Raw genomic sequence first — 20,425 nt, 5'->3', positions numbered from 1 at the left:
GCCCTTAAGCCTTTTCAGCCAGAGGTTTCACTTGGTAGAGGCAGGCAGCTGTGTGTATGTGTAAGTGTGTGTGCGTATGCATAATAAATATGGCATTTACAGAGCAACTTGGGAAAGCCAAAACTATTCCATCAATTTCGTCTGTAAAGCTAAAGAATTCCCTTCGTAAAAGCCTATTCTTTAAGATGTCATGGAAAACCCACACACAATATAATTGTATTCTCTAGCCATCACCTAGATAATTGCCACAAAGTAATGAAAGAGATTTTAAATGGAGGTGTGCAATCCATGTGAATGACACCAAGGCAGGAAAAAAGCGTAAAAACTGCTCTGAACAGTAAGAACAAGTATTCTCTTAAATCTTAAAATCCCCATAATCTAGGCCAGGGTTTCTCAATCTTGACACCACTGACATTTTGAGCTGGAAAATTCTTTGTTGTCAGGGGCTGTCTTGTGCACTGTAGGATATTTAGTAGCATCCTAGGCCTTTACCCACTAAGTTGCCAGTAGCCATAATCAAAACTGTTTCTAGATATTGCCCAATGTCCCCTGGGGAACAAAACTACCCCTGGGTGAGAACCGCTGACCTAAGCATCTGTTTGAGCGAAGGTTCTTCATTTAATTTTCGAAATCTATGTAAGTATAAAATCTCTATTTAGGTAATGTCCCAACTTTCAGACAAAGTTGTGAAATAGAGATAATAGAATGGTTCTGAGCACCGGGGTTAGATGTAACCATCTTAGAACATATCTCAAAAAACATTGCTATGATTTCCACTATTTCTTACATTTACTACCACTACTTACGATTATACTGTATGACTCTGTCTGGTTAACTGTAAAAGATTCCATTGTTTCAAATGACCAACACTGATAATCCATGCAAGCGCTATAGTTCTACACATTTCTTATGATTATGAGTCAGGCCAAAGTCTTTGTAATTTAACCTGTGGGTGTCTCAGTAAAACATATTGATAATAACAATGAAGTTACTTAAATAACTTAATGAGTACGAAGCACAGGAAAAGAGCACCTCCCCCAGTAAACGTTTTATTCACTGTCTTCAATTTGTCTGATTCCATTGGGAGGTATCATTTCTCAAACTAATAATTACCCTAAAAACAAAAACAAAAACAGTGCCCATGGTCAAGAAGGGTTGGAAAATGCTGCACAGAGCAGATTCTTCCTTTGCAATTTCACAAGAAACATTAGCATAGTAAACAGACACTTGAAGGAAAGAAATCTGCTTACGCTGTCATTTGTGAAACATATACTAACATTTGAATTTGGGGCAACACTGGCCGATGGACAAGTCATCTTGAAAGAAAATTGGCTAAACTCCATTTCTTTTCTTACAGAGTATAAAATAATACAGCACAGATTCATATAGTCATCACCCAACTTTGTTAAATCTTAATATTTTGCTATATTTGCTTCACATCTTTTACTTTTTAAGAAGCTAAACATTAAAGCTGAAGAACCCAGGGTATTTTCTTATTTTTCACTCTATTGCTTGCTTTTTCGTTTTTAATTTTTTAAGGCTCAGCTTAACTATTTATGATAAAACAACCTCACATAAATACCACCTGATATAGCACTAAGCCAAGAAAACAAGTACTGATATCCTCCCAGAGCCCCACGTGAATTCTCCTTCCAAAGCACCAGCACTTCCAGCCCCTAAAGTTAACCCCATTATCCCATATTTTTACAACAATCAGTTTTTTGCTTTTCTTTGTTTTACAGACATGCATCCCCAAATAACACAGTTTATTCTTATTTCCTTTTTGAACTTTATTTTTTATTTTTTTGAGGAAGATTAGCTGTGAGCTAACTACTGCCAATCCTCCTCTTTTTGCTGAGAAAGACTGGCCCTGAGCTAACATTCGTGCCCATCTTCCTCTACTCTATATGTGGGACGCCTACCACAGCATAGCTTTTTGTCAAGTGGTGCCATGTCTGCACCTGGGATCTGAACTGGCAAACCCCAGGCTGCTGAGAAGTGGAAAACGTGCGAACTTAACCGCTGCACCACTGGGCCGGCCCCTGAACTTTAAACAAATAAATCACACGGCATATATTCCTTTGGGTCTGGTTTTTTTTGCTGAAGTTTATTCTTGTGAGATTCGTCCATGTGTGTACACAGCTGTAGTTCGAGTTCACTGTCTTACTATAAACATGCAACAATGTATCCATTCTATTACAGAAGGACACCATTTCAAATTTTTATCAATTATGAAAATGCTACTAACATTTTTGTATACGTTTCTTGGCACATAAGAAATGTACATTTATAGGCTGGGTATATACCTAAGAATGGAAATGTCGATTATAGCAGAAAAGTAACTTCAGCTTTTGTAAATTATGCTGAGCTCTTTTCCAAAGTGGCTGTTAACAATTTATATTCCTACTGGCAGTGTTTGAGAGTTCTTGTTGCTTCACATATTAGCCAATATCTGGTAACTATAGTAATCTGGTATCACTAAACGGTTTTGTATCTAGTTGATTTAACTTTTTCATATTTATCAGTCATTCAGATAACCTCTTTGGTAAAGTGTCTAAGTGTGTTGAAAAAAAAACTGAGTTATTTTCATATTGATTTCTCTTAGTTTTTTAAAAATCTGATATATAAACTCTTTTTTTTTTTTTGAGGAAGATTAGCCCTGAGCTAACATCTGCTGCCAATCCTCCTCTTTTTGCTGAGGAAGACTGGCCCTGAGCTAACATCCACGCCCATCTTCCTCCACTTCACACGTGGGACGCCTACCACAGCATGGCTTGCCAAGCAGTGCCATGTCCACACCCGGGATCCGAACTGGTGAACCCCAGGCCGCTGAAGTGGAACGTGCACACTTAACCGATGCACCACCAGGCCGGCCCCTATATAAACTCTTTATTGGGTTTTTATGTTGCAACTATCTTTTCCTAATATGTAGCCTGCATTTTTACTCTCTTAATATCTTTTGATGAAAAATACTAATTTTAATGTAGTCCAATTTATCAATCTTTTCTTTTTGTCTGTTGTGACTTTTGCGTCCTGATTAAGAAAACTGTAGACAAATTATTGTTCTTTTAACGTCTGATTTTTCCCATCTGGCTACTTTTTTTATCTTTTCTTCTAAGTAGCTTTATTATGACTAGTCTAAAAGCTTTCCTTCATTTTTACCTTTTTTTTTTTTTAAATTCATGTTGGGAATTTGTAGATTTTTTTGAATCTGTGACCTTAACATCTCAGTAGTTGTAAAAAATTTCTCAGCCATGCTCTTCAACTACTGCTTTTTTCCACTCTATTCTCTCTCCTCTTAGGACTCCTATTAAAGCGGTTTGATCCTATTGAGTTCTCCCTATTTCTTACTCTCCCTTTTGTACTTTTCATCTTTTGGTCTCTCTGTGCTTCATTCTGAACTCTACAGACCTATCTTCTAGTTCATCAGTCTTTTCTCTAGCTGTGTCTGATCTTCTATTAAACCCACCCACATTAAGCTCTTACTTTTACTATAATATTTAGTTCTGGAATTCCTATTTGGTTCTTTTCATACTTTGTTGTTCTCTGTCGAAATTTCCATCTATCTTTATCACTTTGAACACAATAAGTATAGTCATTTAACATCTGCTCCTGATAAAGTCAAGATCTGGAGGCCCTGGGCTACATTTGTTGCTGGTTCTCATTCATGCTGTCTTTCTTCCCTTTTGTACCTAATTATTTCTAACTGTGTGCTCGACATTTTATTTGAAAAATTGTTCATAGAAATAATTTGAAGACTAGTATGATAGTCTCTAAAGGGATTACTAACTCTGAAATCACTATAATTCAAATTCAAGGATTGAGATGGCGTGATATTAAGGTACAGTCCCTGTGAGAGCAGGTCACTTTCTGGTTCACCGTTGTCCAAGCATGCAGTCCTTTGGGACCCCAGCCTGCCGGAGAGGAGGATTCACTAGAGCCCTTCCCCCACTCCTCTCGGAGGCCCTGGTCCGAATTTTGTCCCTCCAGTCCAACATGTCTATGAAAAACAAGTTGTTTAAGACTTTTAGTTGCCTCTTCTAGGCAGAAGTTTTACCAAATGTGTCACTTTTCTTTGAATTTCCACCTTTTTTAGGATCTGAGTCTTAGTAATTCTTTATTGTCTTTTAGTTTTCTGATGCCTTCAAGATTTCTTAATGTTGTGACCAGCTTTTCTAATTGGGGCCTGAACTACCTAACCTGTCAATAGCAGGGTCCTAATACTTGTCCTTGTGTACTTTTCCTCAATATCACTTCCTTCTCTCTCACCTTGAATTTGATGTTTAGTATTCTCAATTTGTCACGTCATTTTTACATATTTAATGAATAGTTTTATTTTGCATATTACAAAACTTCCTTAAATGGTGTCATACTATTATTCAAGTACTATTTTTTAGGTTGATCCATGCTAATACATTTAGTATTACTTCATTAATTCTAACTGCTATGCATATACATCACTATTCAAATCCACTGAACAAATAATTGTGGTATACTCTTAATTGTCTTACTTAGGCTTGTTTCAATTGTTTCCTACTGTGCACTATTAAAGCCAATACACAAACGTTTTTATATATGATTACTGGTGCACATCTGGGAATTTCTCTGAGGTATTCACCAAGAAGTAAAATTGCTAGGGAGTAGTATATGATCATTTTCAACATTATTGTCCAGTTACTCTCTAAAGTGACTGTATTTATCTTTATTGACATTTTAAAATGGTTTCATTTTTTTTTTCACTCTAATGGACATGACTTGTATAGGATTGTGGTTTATCTTGTTATTTCCCAAATAATAAATAACACTGAGTTATTCTTTAGTGATAAAACTCAGTTATTACTGAGATAAACTTTTCTTAAGTTTATCAGCCAACAGATTTTCATTTCTATGAATTGCTCATTTTTTAATTGGGCGCTTTTTAAAAAAAATATAATTTGCTGCTTCTGCCTAATTCTGAATTCTAATATTTTGTCAGTTATATGTATTCCAAAGAGATTCTCCCAGGCTGTGGCTTTATCTTTTTATTTCTGGCATCATCTGATGCACCAAGGATTGTAAATTTTAACAGTTAAATGTGATCTTCTTCTTCTTTATGTCCATTTTGAATCTTGCTGAAGAAATTTTTCCCTGCTTAAACTTCATGAAGATAATCTCCTCAATTTTCCCTTGAAAGATTAGCTTTTCATATCTAGTTTCATTACTCTTGTTTTTGTTTGATTTTTGTATTTGGTTTGTATTAGGCACCTATGACTTTATTCCCATTGCCATCGTTTTATTTCAGGCCCTCAGTATCTCAAAAGTAGATTAGGTGTCGGAAGTCAGGACAGGGGTTACCTTTACGAAAGAGGGAAGGGTACAGTTATATATACTGACCAGGTTGGGAGGTGTGCACTCTGCTGATATACAGTGAGCTGTACATTAATGATTTATATTCTTTTCTGTATGCATGATACAGCTGGCTCACACTGATTCATAACAGCCAACTGTTAAATAGGAACTTTGTGAGTCAACTGTCAAACTGCCGGTAGTTTAAAATCAGCAATGAAGAATATTTACATCATTAAACTTGACAAAACTACAAATGAGGAATTTTTATTTTCCCAAACAGCATGTATGTCTGTTACACTTCGACTAAGAAAAAGTTTAAAAACATATGCTTTACTTTATGATATAACTTTGGGGAAATTTATGCCAAAGAAGTAAAAGCTCCAGCAGGTAAGGATAAATATACTTAGATGTTTAGTGCAGCACTGCTTGCGGTTGTAAAAAAAACCCAAACCCAGAAACCACCAGGGGATGGGGGGGAGGGAGAGGATGATACGAGAGTGGGAGAGGCAGAGAAATGGCTGAAAAAATTATGGTATATACATATTATGGGATATTATGTAACTACTAAAAAAAGGATGAGTAAAATCTATCTGTAATGACCTAGGGGGATGCCCAAAACATATTAAATAATAACAATGCAAACTACAAAACAATGCAGATGCTATAATTCAATTAAAGTGAAAAACATCCTCTTTATATATATATGTTTTTATATGATTTCATAAATATAAACAAAATTATGGAAGGATACTTGCAAACCATTCAAACTGACTGCCTTGGAGGGAAGGGAGGCTTAACTGGCTAGGGCTGTAATTGAAGAGTATTAACTTCTTTGTATACCTCTATATTGCTGGACTTATTCCAATAGGTTGTTATTTTGTAATTTAAAAATAATCCAACAAAGTTTAAAACATCTTACTTAAAAAAGGGTAGATCATAGCAAAAGTCATCTAAGTGGATGGCTTATCTATAATTTCTTCCTATTCCAATCCAACTTATATTATTACCAGGCCTTTTCAAAAGTCATTTTCAGCAAGGATACTCTTCTATTAAGAAACATTAACAATCCTTCACTGCCTAAAGGATCAAAACTGGTAAAGAGAACTGTGGTACCAGCCGGAAGATCTGGGATCTAGTCCTACTTCTAACTAGCGACTACAGGATGTCACGGTTACCACAATGAAACTGAGGGGCATGAGATGCAGAATCAGTTTGCTTCCAGATAACTGGCACATTAGAAGTCAATATGGCAAGTGACTGAGTTAAATAATCCTAGATTTGGATTCCAGCACAGCCACTTACTAGTTATGTGACCTTGAGCAAGTTATTTATCTTTTTTAAAGTCTCAGTTTCTGATTTAATAATGTGAGGCTAATACTACTTAGCTTTCAGGGTTATAATAACCATTAAAAATAATACACTATGTAAAGCATCTACCCATAGTGCAATCTAGTAAGTGCTGAATAGATGGTTTCTGTTACTATCATCATCCTCATTCTGTAGTCAGCGTTTCAAAATCTTTGCCATCTTTTCCACCACTAATATAGTTATTGAATTATTTAGGACTTTACTATGGGCCAAATACTGAGCTAGGAACTTTACACAAACAATCTCATTTAATATTAAAGTTAAATTTTACACCTAGAACTGTGAGACTCCAAAGCCAGTGTTTATAAGCATTATGCCATGCTTGCTGCCTCAGACTTGATCCTGCCTGGAAATATGTTCTTCCTTCTCTATACTTGTACTCCCCATCTTCCCAGACCCCACTCAAACTACCTGCATGGTAAGAGTTTGTCACTGTCTCACCAACACAGTGATTTCCTTTTCCTCCGACTTGATTTGCAACTCTAACCTATCCATGCAGGCACCAACACACTGCAGTATCACAGCATACCTTATAAGCGATTTTTTTCTTGTTAATATTTTTCAATATGAATTTGAGTTCCTTAAAAGACAGAAGATAAAATTTTTCCAAGTCCCAATAGACTTACCTACCTTTGACATAGGTACCCAAAAATATTGATAGAATGATAGAATTTTGTATTTTGTAGGGAGGCATGACAATGAGTCGTGATAATTAAGAAAAAACTCAAATGTTAGACGACACACATTTCTGACACAAATACCTTGGTAACTGTAACAGGCAGAGAAAACACATATGGTACATAGCAGTTTTATGACTGCAGAATACAGGACAAGGAACACTAACCAGAAGCTCTTTGGTTTCCCATTCTGTCTTGCCCTAGATTTGACAGGCTATGGAGATTAAACGTCTGTGGACAATGTCAAGAGAAAGAGATCTAATAGTTTCTAAGAGATGAAATTATTAGTTGTGAACCCTTATGACCACAACTATTGTATCATTTTCAGAAGCTAGAATTAGAACCAATATGTCTTTCAATTTTGAATTTAATTAAATGTGTATACATGCATTCACTTTATTTCTGTAAGATGACACCCCAAGGAAAATTGGTTACCCATGACAATAACTTCAGATTACTAATTTAAACCTTATTCAATCTTTCTCACATTGGATGGGACCATAGCATGCCTATTTCAGTCTAGTCTCCACATCACCTCCAGAGGTGAGTATACATTTTAATAAAGCAAGATTCTTTTTATACAATGAGGATATTACATTAATAAGTGCTAAAAATATATTCTCCCCTTTACGTTGCCCCAATAACACTTCTGGGAAGAATGTGTAGTGAGGGGAGAATATACCTCTTGGAGATTTCTGGTTTTACTCCTTCCTGTCTTCTTACCGTTACTAGACATCGACACATGTTTGCGTAAGCCACAGAGAAACTGGGTTCATCAATAGCCTTCTCAAAGACCAGGTCAATGACTCCTTTCAGCCGCTCCTCTGTGTCAACAGTGAGTCCTGACACTTGCTTCATCAGTTGGTTGAACATCTGTGGTGTCAATTTATTTAAGATACTTCGAACTTTTCTAAAAAGTTCCTAGAAGAGCCACAAAAAAGAAAACAGCAATATAGTGACTGTGACAATTTGATGTTTTTTGTAAGGATTAATATTTTGTTTGTAATTCGTAAGTCAAATTTCCCAAATTAACAAAAATTGTGAACTAGTCAGAGAAATAATTGAACCCATCTATTTTAAAAATAGTAAACACTTATACCACCTCTTATTCACTCCTTCTGAGAATTCTAGGAACTAGGTATAGTCATACTTCACTGGTGGCAGTATCATCTGGTACATTTCTAAGGGCAATTTGGCAATGTGCATTCAGAGCTTTAAAACTGTGACTGCCCTTGGAATCAGCAATTATACTTTTAGAAATTAATTCATATATAAGCATAGGTATAAAATATTTCAGCCACAATAACTTCCATCAATAGCTCCAAATAGCAAATAAATGTCTTAAAATAGGAATTTGTCTAAGATATTGTACAATATAAATCATGGTACAGAATACCTGGCAGGAATTTTTCAGATGATGGTGTAGGAACTCTTATCAAATTAGGAACAGAACAGAACTTCCACTACAAGAAAATGGCATCTATAACCATACTTAATGGTTAAAGAATGAATGCTTTCCCATCAAGACTGGGAACAAGCCAAAAATGTCCGTGCTCACCACTCCTATTCAAAATTACAATGGAGGTCCTGGTCAGTGCAATAAAGCAAAGAAAAAGAACTATAATCCATACAGATTGCAAACGAAGAAATAAAACTCTTCAGTCACAAATGATATGACTGTCTACATAGAAAATCCTAAGGAATCCACAAAAAGAGATATACCTGAACTAATAAATCAACCTAGCAAGACTGCAGAACACAAGACAATAGACAAATATCAATTTTATTTCTATGTGTTAACAATGAACAACTACATAAATTACATTTTTGAAAAGTACCATTTACAATGGCACCAAAAACCATGAAATACTCACCTAAGGTTCTAACAACCTATCCACAGGAGCTGTATGATGCAAACTATAAATTACTGATGAAAGAAATCAATGAGGACTAAATGAATGGAGATCTATATCATGTTAAGTATTAGAAGACTCATAATTGTTAAGGTGTCAGTTTTCTCTAACTTGATCTACAGATTTAACACAATCAAAATAAAAATCATACTAGGATTTTTTTTGTCCAAATCAAGAAGCTGATTCTACGATTTATATGGAAAAATAAAAAAACTAGAATAGCCTAAACCATTTTGAAAAATACCAAAGAGGACTCATACAACTTGATTTCAACACTTACTATAAAAGGCTGTTATACAAAGACAGTGTGGCATTGGGCAGAGGACAGACAGATATCACTGGAACACAAGAGAAAGTCTAGAAATAAATTCACATATGTACGATGAAGTGATTTTCAACAAAGGCACAAAGGAAACTCAATGGAGAAAGGACAGTCTTCAACAAATGGTGCTGGAACAACTGGATATTCATAAGCAAAACAAAAAAAAAGTCAACTTCATCATAACTTGCACATAATACAGAAATTAAGTAAAACTGGATCACAGACCAAAATGTAAAATCTACAACTATAAGCTGTAGAAAACAACATAGGAAAAAAGCTTTGTATTCTTGGGTTATACAAAATTTTTTTAGAAATAACAGCAAAAGCACAACCTATAAATGACAAAATTGATAAACTGAGCATCACCAAAACTAAAAGCTTCTGCTCTATAAAAGACACTACTAAGAGAATAAAAAGACAAACCAGACTAGAAGAACATTTTTGCAAAACACACATTTCATAAAAAATTTGTATCCAGAATATGCAAAAAACTCTCAAAACTCAATGATAAGAAAACACACCACTCAATGAAACATATGAACATAAATTTTACCAAAGAAGATACATGAATGGCACATAAGCACACAAAAAGATGTGCTTATTCAATACATTAAGTCATTTGGGAAATGCAAATGAAAACTACAGTGAGATACTACCACACATCCATTAGGAATGGCTAAAATTTACAAAGCCAGAAATAACAAGTGTGATGAAGATGTGGAATAATTGCAACTCTCATGCCTTGCCAGTGGAAATACAAAATGGTACATCATTTTGGAAAACAGTTTGGCGTTTTCTAATAAAGTTAAACCTGTATTTACAACTCACCAATCTCACAGCTAGGAATTTACCCAAAAGAAATAAAAACTTATGTTCACACAAATCCTATACGTGAATGTTTATAGGGATTTTATTCATAATTGCCCAAACCTAGAAACTACTAATCCTGTGAATGAATAAAGAATTTGTGGTATACTCCAACAATGGAATACTACTGGGTAATTAAAAAAAAACACAATAAACTAATCATGTATGTAATATTATGGATGAATCTCAAATGTACATGCGAAGTGAAAAAAGCAATATTCAAAATGATTCCATTTATATGATATTCTGGAAAAAGCAATACTATAGGGACAAAAAGATCAGTGATTGCCAGAGATGGGCACGGAGGGAGAGGATGAACACAAAGCAGTACAAGGAAATTTCGGGAGGCTGAGGGAAATGTTCTCCATCTTGATTGTGGTGGTAGTTAAATGACTGTGTATTTGTCAACAACTGTGGAACTGTATACAAAAAAGTACATTTTACTAAATGTAAATAATGCCTTAGTAAAATTATTAAGTTGCAAAGATCCATGAAACTATGATATAACTGAAAAGGCCTATAAAATGATTTGATTTCTATAAAAATTAGTATCTGAATATAAGGACTTTTAGATATGTGCCAATATGTTAAGAGCTTTCACTAAGCAGGAGACAGTAAATTTTTGAAAATTATATTGTGAAGTTTTTCAGCAATGAATCAGTATTCTTTTTATAAAGAAAAACGTTCAAAGTTTATTAGGGAAGGGGAGAGTCACTGCACTTCTTTAAATTCTATCAGCTGAGATAGTAGCGTTTAGGTCTAAAATTTTAAACTGCTTTAACATCAAGGAAAAAAACCCTTCAAATATCTTCAGATATTTCAGAAGATAATTTTTACTCTCAGGAAAACAGGATAATGAAGAGGTAATTTATTGAAGTAATGTACATGGTGACTATAGTTAATGATACTGTATTAGATATTTGAAAGTTGCTAAGCAAGCAGATCTTAAAAGTTCTCATTATAAGAAACAATAAGTTTTGTACCTATGTATGACGACGGATGTTAACTAGACTAACTGTGGTGATCAGTTTGTAAAATATACAAATATCGAATCGTTGTACACCTCAGACTAATATGTTATGTGGCAATTATGCTCAATAATAAAAAATCTCCAGTATCAAAACACTACAAGAAAAAATTTATTGAAAATCATTTATTCACCATAACTGACTATCTACTTGATGCCCAACAAATTCTGTCTTTGGTACAAATGAAACACAAGGAACAGGTTCTGCCTTCTATACCACTGAAATTTAGCCACAGAGACAAGACAGTTACAAGTGGAGTGACACAGCAAGCACGAGGTGGATTGGAAGCCAAAGAAGGGAGTAGGTTAGGTACAAGAGAGCTCAAAGGCACTGCATTAGTCAAGAGATGGATGCCTTAAAGAGGAATTGAAAACTGGGCCAGAATACAAAGGACAAAAAAAGCTGGCTAAGTGAAAAGAAAGGGGAGAAGACATTTTAGGAAGAGGAAAACATTTTAAGAAAGAATTGTTACTGAGGATTTTATATTTTGAGACTTGAGAACAAGAAGGAAAGATCAGAGGACCAGTGTGCACTGGCTGTGAGAAACAACGAGGTCTTAAATGACAAGTTAAAAGCTAGGGTGGAGAGACAAAAATCAACGCTTCAGGTAGATGAGTCAGGCAGCAGCTGTTAAGAATGTTGTATCAAGAGAAGAAGAGAGATGAAGCAGGGGACCCTAGAATTGGAACCACCACAGTAGTGTATGTACGTCTAAGAGTCTAGGCATGTCACAAGGCAATGATTTTCTAGAACTGCTTCAAGGAGAAGATGAAATCTTATGATATAGGAAGAATAAGGTCATTGGTGGTCATTCATAATGTTATTGTTTATATATATATATATTTTTTTTTTTTTCTTTGAGGAAGATTAGCCCTGAGCTAACATCCACCAACAATCCTCCTCTTTTTGCTGAGGAAGACTGGCCCTGAGCTAAGGTCTGTGCCCATCTTCCTCTACTTTATATGTGGGACACTTGCCACAGCATAGGTCCCCGTCCGGGATCCAAACCAGTGAACCCCAGGCCGCTGAAGCAGAGCACCCGAACTTAATCGCTGTGCCACCTGGCCAGCCCCCATAATGTTGTTTTAACACAACAGTAGGAACAAGAGTGGAAGAGTATTCTGGAAGTGGAGGCAACAATAAAACCACTGTTCTGACAAAAAGGAAAGAGACAGAACAACAATTAGCAGGAGCAACAAGTCAACATGGAGTAGACCTATACAGAGGAGAAGAACAAAGACACCAAAAAGAGGCAATGAAGCAAGGGGGCTCGGAATTTAGAAGACAAATTATTAAGAAAATGAAGGTTGTACCGGCCCTGAAAAAGAAATCTATTAATTCTCTACTGGATTTGCTTTAGGTAGTCATGAAAGAAAACAGCTAATTAATGATAGTTGAAGTCAATATAATTATTGCTATGTTTCTGAAATACAAATAAATCATTAATGGGGACAACTCTGTTACAGAAGAAAGAGAGGAAGATTACAAGTCACAACAAATGGACTATTCAGTAACCACAACACTGTGGGTAACTCGATCTCTGAAAGCTTCAGTTTCCTCATGAGGAAAAAAGAGACAGTAGCTACTCCCTCCTTTAAGGGTGTTGTAAGAATCTAATGAAATAAGGCACGAATACGAGTGCCTTAAATACTAAAACAAGACATCTTCATCTTCAACAATAAAGATCCAGCAGGACTTTTAACTATCTTTGCAAGTCATTTAGGCCCCTTCTCAGATATATAAGCATTTCTCAGGGGGATTAGAGGAAGGGATGTCAAAGGTTTGCTTTTTTTATTAAGGTTCAGATATACTGAGAAGAAATGAAGGGAAGATTAGGTACTTGATTTCAGTGAATCTGGAGAAGGATGCACTTAGGGACAGATGTTTGGGGAAATCACTAAAAAGAATAATAAAAGCAAGCAGTCAGTTAAGGTTGGACAGCACGGCTTTGTGATGGATTACTTCATCTTGGTCCTGACTTTGTATTAACAACTTTGTTGGTTAGTTTATTCATTTAACAAGTATTTACTGAGTATCTATTATGTATGAGGTTCTCTGTTGGTGCTGAATCAAAATCAAGATATACAAGGCACATCTCCAGTGCCAGCAACACCATCACACTGACACCTAACTGGACTCCAGGAACCATTTAATCTTCAAAATGGCCCTATGAGGTAGGTAATATTAGTATCTTCATTTTACAGTTGAGATTAAGAACCTGCCTAACACAACCTGCCTGTGTCTCCAGAGCTGGAGTTTTTGACTGCTATACTAAACTCTTCGTGGTGAAGGGAAAGATATATAAGGAATCAGACACTGAAAAGTCGTTATGTGATCTGTGATGCCTGGCTCTGGGACAGATGCAAAGTTCAGGAAGAGACTCTAGTTTTGGTGCCTAGAAGCAAAAATATCCAAAGGAGATACGAGAGGTAACCCAGGGATAAGAACTGGCATTGTGTGTACAGCAAAAGATGAATAAAGATTTTACATAATTTGACATAAAAAATAATTTTGTGTAGATTAAAGGAATTCATTCAATTTACCAGAAGGAGTTCTGAGGGCAGGATATGCACAGAAACATGCAAAGAATTCATTGTTACTCCCAAAGACACTAAAACAAGATGGATTTCTACATTCTAACTTATTAGAAATGGAGGCCTGACAAGGAGACATAAAGCAACGTACTAATAGACAATCACTGGCTAATCACCGAGAATCTAAAAACACATTTTTAAGAAAAGCAAATTTTGATCTAAGCCTAAAGGATAGAAGTCTTTGACAATATGAACCCTCTAGACATAGTGTCTGTTTTGAAAAGCACACAGAAAGCAATTTCAAGAGAAACTAGTAGGTTTATTGGCATCCATGATGGCTTTTAGAATAATGCTTTTAATAGGAAAATAATCACAAAAAATCTTAAAACAAAGATCTCTACATATATTAATAGGACAAAATGACAAATTAAAATAATATCATTATATTTCCAAAACAATGTCAGAATGTGCTTCTGTTCTCACCTGGGTTTTAATGTTTTCGGGATCCTCAGCTTGGATGTCTCGTTTCTGGCTGGGCTTCCAGGCATTCTCTGCCTTTTTCAGGTGCACGTCTTCTTTTACAGGGACTGTGATGATCTTCCTGGGCTCTCTTCTCTGGCTGGGTTGAGATCTCCGTGGTCCAACATTCAACAACTAGGACAAGAATATTCTTTATTATATCTACACAGAGTACTTACAATCTACTCTCTCTGCTTTGCTGCCCATGTCAAGCCTGATGATCACACCAAACACTCAAGACACAAAGATGGCTATTAGTCACTCAATTTAGATGTGAACTCTTTTTCTGGGGGGCGGGGGTCAGGAGGCAGTGACGACTTAGAATACAATCAATGTAATGTTCTCTACCACTTCAATTTTTGACCTCAAGTCCTAAATGAGATAAATAAAGTGATGGAAAATTATGTTTAATAAAGCTGTTGTTCCTAACAAACCCTTAAGTGAAGTTTTTTTTTTACTAGCTGTGTGACTTTAGAGCGGTCACTTGAATGAATACAAAAATTCATAGGCAGTAATCATCAGAATTACAAATCTGCTTCAAAAACTGGGTTTCTAAACTTCCAGTGTGAAATGCAAATACAACCTTATCACAAAAATTTTCTGTAGCATAAACACCCAGCCTTACTGAAGATCTTAATGGATCCCTCTAAATTTGCTGGGCCAGAAATACCTAAAATAAGTCTTTCTCATATCATCAGTGAGATTCAACTAAACTTCTCCCTGAAAAAAACGTCTTCCTCTCTTTGCCAGCTCTTTGTTCCTGCTAGAGTCCCACTATACTCATTCTGTTAAAACCAATGTATGTTGTGGAAGCCAGCCCTTTGGCCTAGTGGTTCAGTTCAGTGTGCTCTGCTTCTGCAGCCCGGGTTCGTTTCCTGGGCACTCACCTACACCACTCACCGGCAGCCATGCTATGGAGGTGAGCCACATAAAAAATAGAGGAAGACTGGCACAGATGATAGCTCAGGGCAAATCTTCCTCAAGCAAAAAGAGGAAGATGGCAACAGATGTTAAGCTCAGGGTGAACCTTGCTCAGCAAGTTAAAAAAAAACCAATGCATGTTGGCATGTCACACTGGTCATCAAATGAAGAACTGTTACTGCAAGAGATAATGGTGTAAGGTAAAAGTTGCATTCTGTGTATTAAAATATTCATAATAGTTGCTACCTTAAATGCCTGGAAATAATTTTTGAAGGTTAAATATTTGGGTTGACAGTTCTGCTCTTTCCAGAACTGTTGCATATTGACAGCCTTTACTTTTTGTGATATATCATTCTGTAAATGCTGAGTAAATATTGCCATGAGATTTCAAGAGGGTAGGAAAAAACCCAGCTTCACACAAGACATATAGAACAGAATCATCTCACTTAATACCCTAACACTGCCCTTTGGAACTCATATAAAGCCTTAGAGACAGAAGCAGAAACTTAAATGTCATGCTTTATATAAAAAGACAGGTTGCAAGAGAGACATGGTCTGAGGCCTAAGCTGATAAGTTTAAAAGCCTTTATAGATTACTCATTCTCAGATTACTCTCTTACACTTCACTATTTCCCCTAGTTAGAAATGGCAGTATCAAGGATATATCAGGCTCAAAGGTTAGAATTTCTGGGCAATAAACACGAATCTTGTCAAATATATACAGCTAAGGACTCAGTAGTGGTGATATAATCTCAGACTATTTGGTAAACATTAAAAAAACTGAGGTCGGATAAATCCAGAGGTACTAGGCATGGTATCAGTGAAAGAGAACTAAAGAGGATCATCAGACTGGAAAAGTACCAACAGGAAACAGTTGCTAAACCAAACAGTACTACTATATTTATAATTGAAATTTTGATATGGTAGCCCAGACAAAATAATTCTGTTCAGAAAATGCAGTAAACCAAGTATTGTCTGGTTTTTATAATTCAGGTTACATTCTAGTGTTGATTCATATGGGTTAGTATCTTTTTCAATGCTTGGATAAAGTTCAAATAAATATATTCTAAGACATTTAACTTAATCCATGCATTTGCACATAAAAATTTGTCAAGAACAAAGGTTGATAGTGCAACGAAAAGCAATTATGTCAAAATCATGTAAGAGCCGTAGTATGTATAATTTAAGGATACAATTTTAACCATATTTGAGCAAAGTCAGAAAATATCCATTTCCAAAAAATACTGCAAAAACTAATGAATATGCCTTGAAATTTGAATTTAGAAAGTAAATATGATTTATGCCACATCTTTTTACCTGCGCCAAGATAAATATGTTTGAATTTCAAATGAGCAGCATAGAAATGTGAGAAATATTACTACAAAGGTTACAACAATGTTGCAAAGGAAAAAAGTTTTGAAAAGATAACTGATAAGATGTTAGACCAGGATAAAAAAGTTGAAATTATAACCCATTTGCAAACTCCCAAGACAAATTTAAAAATTATGTTTGCATCTCTGGATATAACTAAGATAATGCTCACAAATATTTATCCAAGTATTTTCAGTCCTCAACAGATTTACTATTCTTAAAAATTCTTAACATAATGAATTAATCTCTAGCATTCTCATGTTTAAACTCTGGGAATGTATTCTCCGTCTGGAGCATCAATGCCTGGAAGGACTGTGGTGCACTGGAGAAGAGAGGCAGGTCAGAAGGCAAAAGAACTGTGTCCAAATCTGCTACTTAAGAGCAAAGTTACTGTGAGCAAGTTTCTCATACATTAAATGCTTGTTCTACCTACAAAAGTTGCTATGAGGACCATGGGATACAAGCCATATAAAAGGACCTTAAAACTACGTAAGGTATCATCACCAATATCAAAGAAGAAAAGGAACTTTTTAAAAAGAGATATGTAGATTAGTGTGATTACCTTTAAACATTTCATGTCCTTTTTGTGTGTGTGAAACATTTAATACAAATCGTCAAATTTATGTTATCCTTCAAAAGTTGCACCGTATATAATGAATGACGTACTAAACACAAACAAAATCCAGGATGTTGTGCTAAGAGTTGTAGAGTATAAACACAGAAAGGCAGCCTGGTCTCCTGCTTGAAGGACAGACAATTCTGATGGAGGGCTAGAAGAGCTTTAAGGTGTGATGTGCTTAGGTCCACAAATGTCACAACTAAAATGAAGTATCAAAATTTGGGGTTGATTAACCAGTGAGTGGCAATTTTTTTCAGGTGAGCTGGAAGTTTAAATTTTTTACTCACTGTCATATACTTTTCTCAAATGTATTAAATAAGAAATTATACCCATCTCTGTTATAAAATTTAATATACATTGCTCCTATCTCATTGAGACAACCTCAAACTTTTCTGCTTACCTGAATAACCGAAGAAAACAAGACCAAAATTCATCTTAGCAATTTTTAAAGAGAGACAACCAAGTGCTCCTTTAAGGAGAGAGGGAAGAATGACAGGAGCTCAGGACAGCTCTCTCTACTCCTAGGATCCTTCCAGCAGCTCAGCTGATCTCAGAGTCCGTTGAAATGAATATGAACGGCAAGCTACTAGTCTAGGCCCACAGCCCCTCTTCTCATACATTTCTTTGGGGGAACTTTCTATGATGTCTGCCAAAAGATTACTATTAATATTACACCACAAGTGCCAAGTAATTCGACTTTTAAAAACTGGAGAGATGATACTGCTTGAGTGCTTACAACAGATACGCACTTTACTGTCATCAAAGGACGTTTATGTTTGAAAATTGTATGGAGCTGCATATGACATGTTAAAACAATTGCTATGTATTGAAAATATTTTTTAACAAGTCTGTTGCAGGAAAGCTTATATTAGGAGTCATCGCTAGTTACGCCATACTATGAAGCATACTTAGATCTTAATATCTTCGGGTGGTAATTATTTATAAATGAATTTGGAAGCTGGCAAAAATGATTAAACGTATGGAACGAGAAACTATAAAGAGCAGGACTGCCGCTTTTTTCCAAACAGCATTCCTGATTGTTCCTTTATATGTCAGATATATATGTCCTATAAATTTCCCATCTGTACCTACAGCAATATACTAAGGAAAGCTGGATAAATTAAGTGGAGAATGTTTGTTAACTATTGGAGAAGCTGGAAGAATAATTATTTGCATTAAGGTTTAACATATCAATATTACTCTGATAGGTCACAATTTCACTTAAAAATTAGCTTGTGGCACATAACAGAGCTACTTAAAGAGAGTGAATTAAATAATTGAAGCTGATCTTTTTGGAGACACTACAATTTCTTGATAACAGCTCATTTCCAGTCACATTACTTTGAACACACCAATTATCTGATATATGTAGACATATAGATTATTGGGCAAACATACATTGTGATAGTTACTTTTAAAATTCATTTTCTAATTTCAATATTTTCAAAGAGATATAGCTTATTTTTAATTCACAATATTTCCTTTTTGCTATACCTAATTATTAGACAATAGCAAGCTGGTAATGAAGAGTGACAGTATACACTACAAGAGTAGACGTGGCAATTCATATTTTCTGTGAGTGACATATGAACAAAATTGAGCAATCTGACAACCACAGATGCTGTTAACCAGAGAATAATCAAAATGGCATCAACATTATCTCAAATGTTTGGCAAAACAAAGATATAAACCAAAACTAAACCAAAAACAAATGCTAACAGAAATTTAATTTAAACCACCAAAAAGGGAAATAATGCTGAAAAATGAGGTATAAAATGGTTTCTAGAAAGCTGCTTCCTCAGACTTTCTGATGACGTAATTCAAACTTTAGAAAAACTTTAATTTAGTATTTAGAGAAAACAGATAAAGGCTAAATTTCAAACCTGTGTGAAAACAGAATATTACATGCACAGATGACTTTAAGATGGTGATGCTTAATAAATAATATGCTTCAAATTAAGATTTTTTCTAGGTTTTAAAAAGCCTCCAACACACTCTAGGCATTCAAGTATTTTCTTTTTTCCTTTCCTTTTTTTGCTGAGGAAGATACACTCTGAGCTAACATTTGTTGCCAATCTTCCTCAATTTTTTGTATGTGAGCCACCGTCTCAGTATGGCCACTGACAGATGAGTGGTGCAGGTATGAGCCTGGGAAGCGAACCTGGGCCGCCGAAGTGCAGCGTGCCTAACTTAACCACTAGGCCACCGGGGCTGGCTCTCTAGGCATTCAAGTATTTTCAATCAGTGTTTGGCTGCAGCCAACAATCAAATAATTCAAGTATCTACAAAGTGACATTTGTTTTCAGATGGTATAGTGTTATTTCAAAACAGGTTTCAAAAGCTACCTTTCTAGAAATAAAAAGGTGATAGGGAAATAAAAAGTGTCACCTCATATAAAAATATTTTTACAAACATAAAATAAAGTAGTCTTAACAGAGTGATCTGCAAATGTACATCAAACCTTGAGCTCCTCCAGAGCTTTAGATCGTGCTCTCTATGTCATTCCAACTTGGGAAATAGAGTGGTATTCACTGCCACTGGCAACTTCCCCCCACGCTTTCTGCAGGTCTACAAAGCATGGAACAGGCAGAGCTGAGCAATCTTGCATGGCGCAGCGCCCCAGCACAACTCCACTGCTGATGCCGCTTCTCCCGCTGAGGAGCCTGCCACTGGGCTGGTAAAGGCAACCTGCAGTCTACCAATGCTGTACTCTTTAATACACGTCATTTGCTCATATTTTGACTTCACAACCTACAGTTAGTGAGGAGAGCAAAGCAGGAAATATTATAACACCATAAACTATTGTTTTTCTTTAAAAAAAGGACTCAGCGCACCCCTGGAGGCAGGCTCTTCAGGGGTAGGTGCGACATCGCCACTGGAGGGCAAGTTGGGGCTTTACTCTGTTCCAGCACTGGCAAGCCATGCCTGCTCTGCACTTTGCAAATCTGTAGAAACAAA

General features: G+C 35.8%; 1 protein-coding gene across 50 annotated transcripts in view; it reads right to left on the bottom strand.

The window, feature by feature from the left end:
• Positions 1-20,425, bottom strand: part of EIF4G3 (eukaryotic translation initiation factor 4 gamma 3) — a 319,514-nt gene that overhangs the window by 56,933 nt on the left and 242,156 nt on the right. For 33 of the 50 annotated variants that reach the window (XM_070510795.1, XM_070510800.1, XM_070510804.1 and 30 more), the window contains 3 exons: positions 20,302-20,412; positions 14,521-14,691; positions 8,097-8,294 (listed from right to left, as the gene is read on the bottom strand). In XM_070510795.1, coding sequence (XP_070366896.1) covers positions 8,097-8,294; positions 14,521-14,691; positions 20,302-20,412 — 480 coding nt within the window. The remainder of the gene's footprint in view (positions 1-8,096; positions 8,295-14,520; positions 14,692-20,301; positions 20,413-20,425) is intronic. The other 17 variants (XM_070510807.1, XM_070510812.1, XM_070510815.1 and 14 more) reach the window with 1 other exon arrangement.

This window comes from Equus asinus, chromosome 5, assembly GCF_041296235.1.
Source record: "Equus asinus isolate D_3611 breed Donkey chromosome 5, EquAss-T2T_v2, whole genome shotgun sequence".
Taxonomy (NCBI): domain Eukaryota; kingdom Metazoa; phylum Chordata; class Mammalia; order Perissodactyla; family Equidae; genus Equus; species Equus asinus.
The sequence above is the reverse complement of the archived record's forward strand: the minus strand, read 5'-3'. Positions and strand labels throughout refer to the sequence as shown.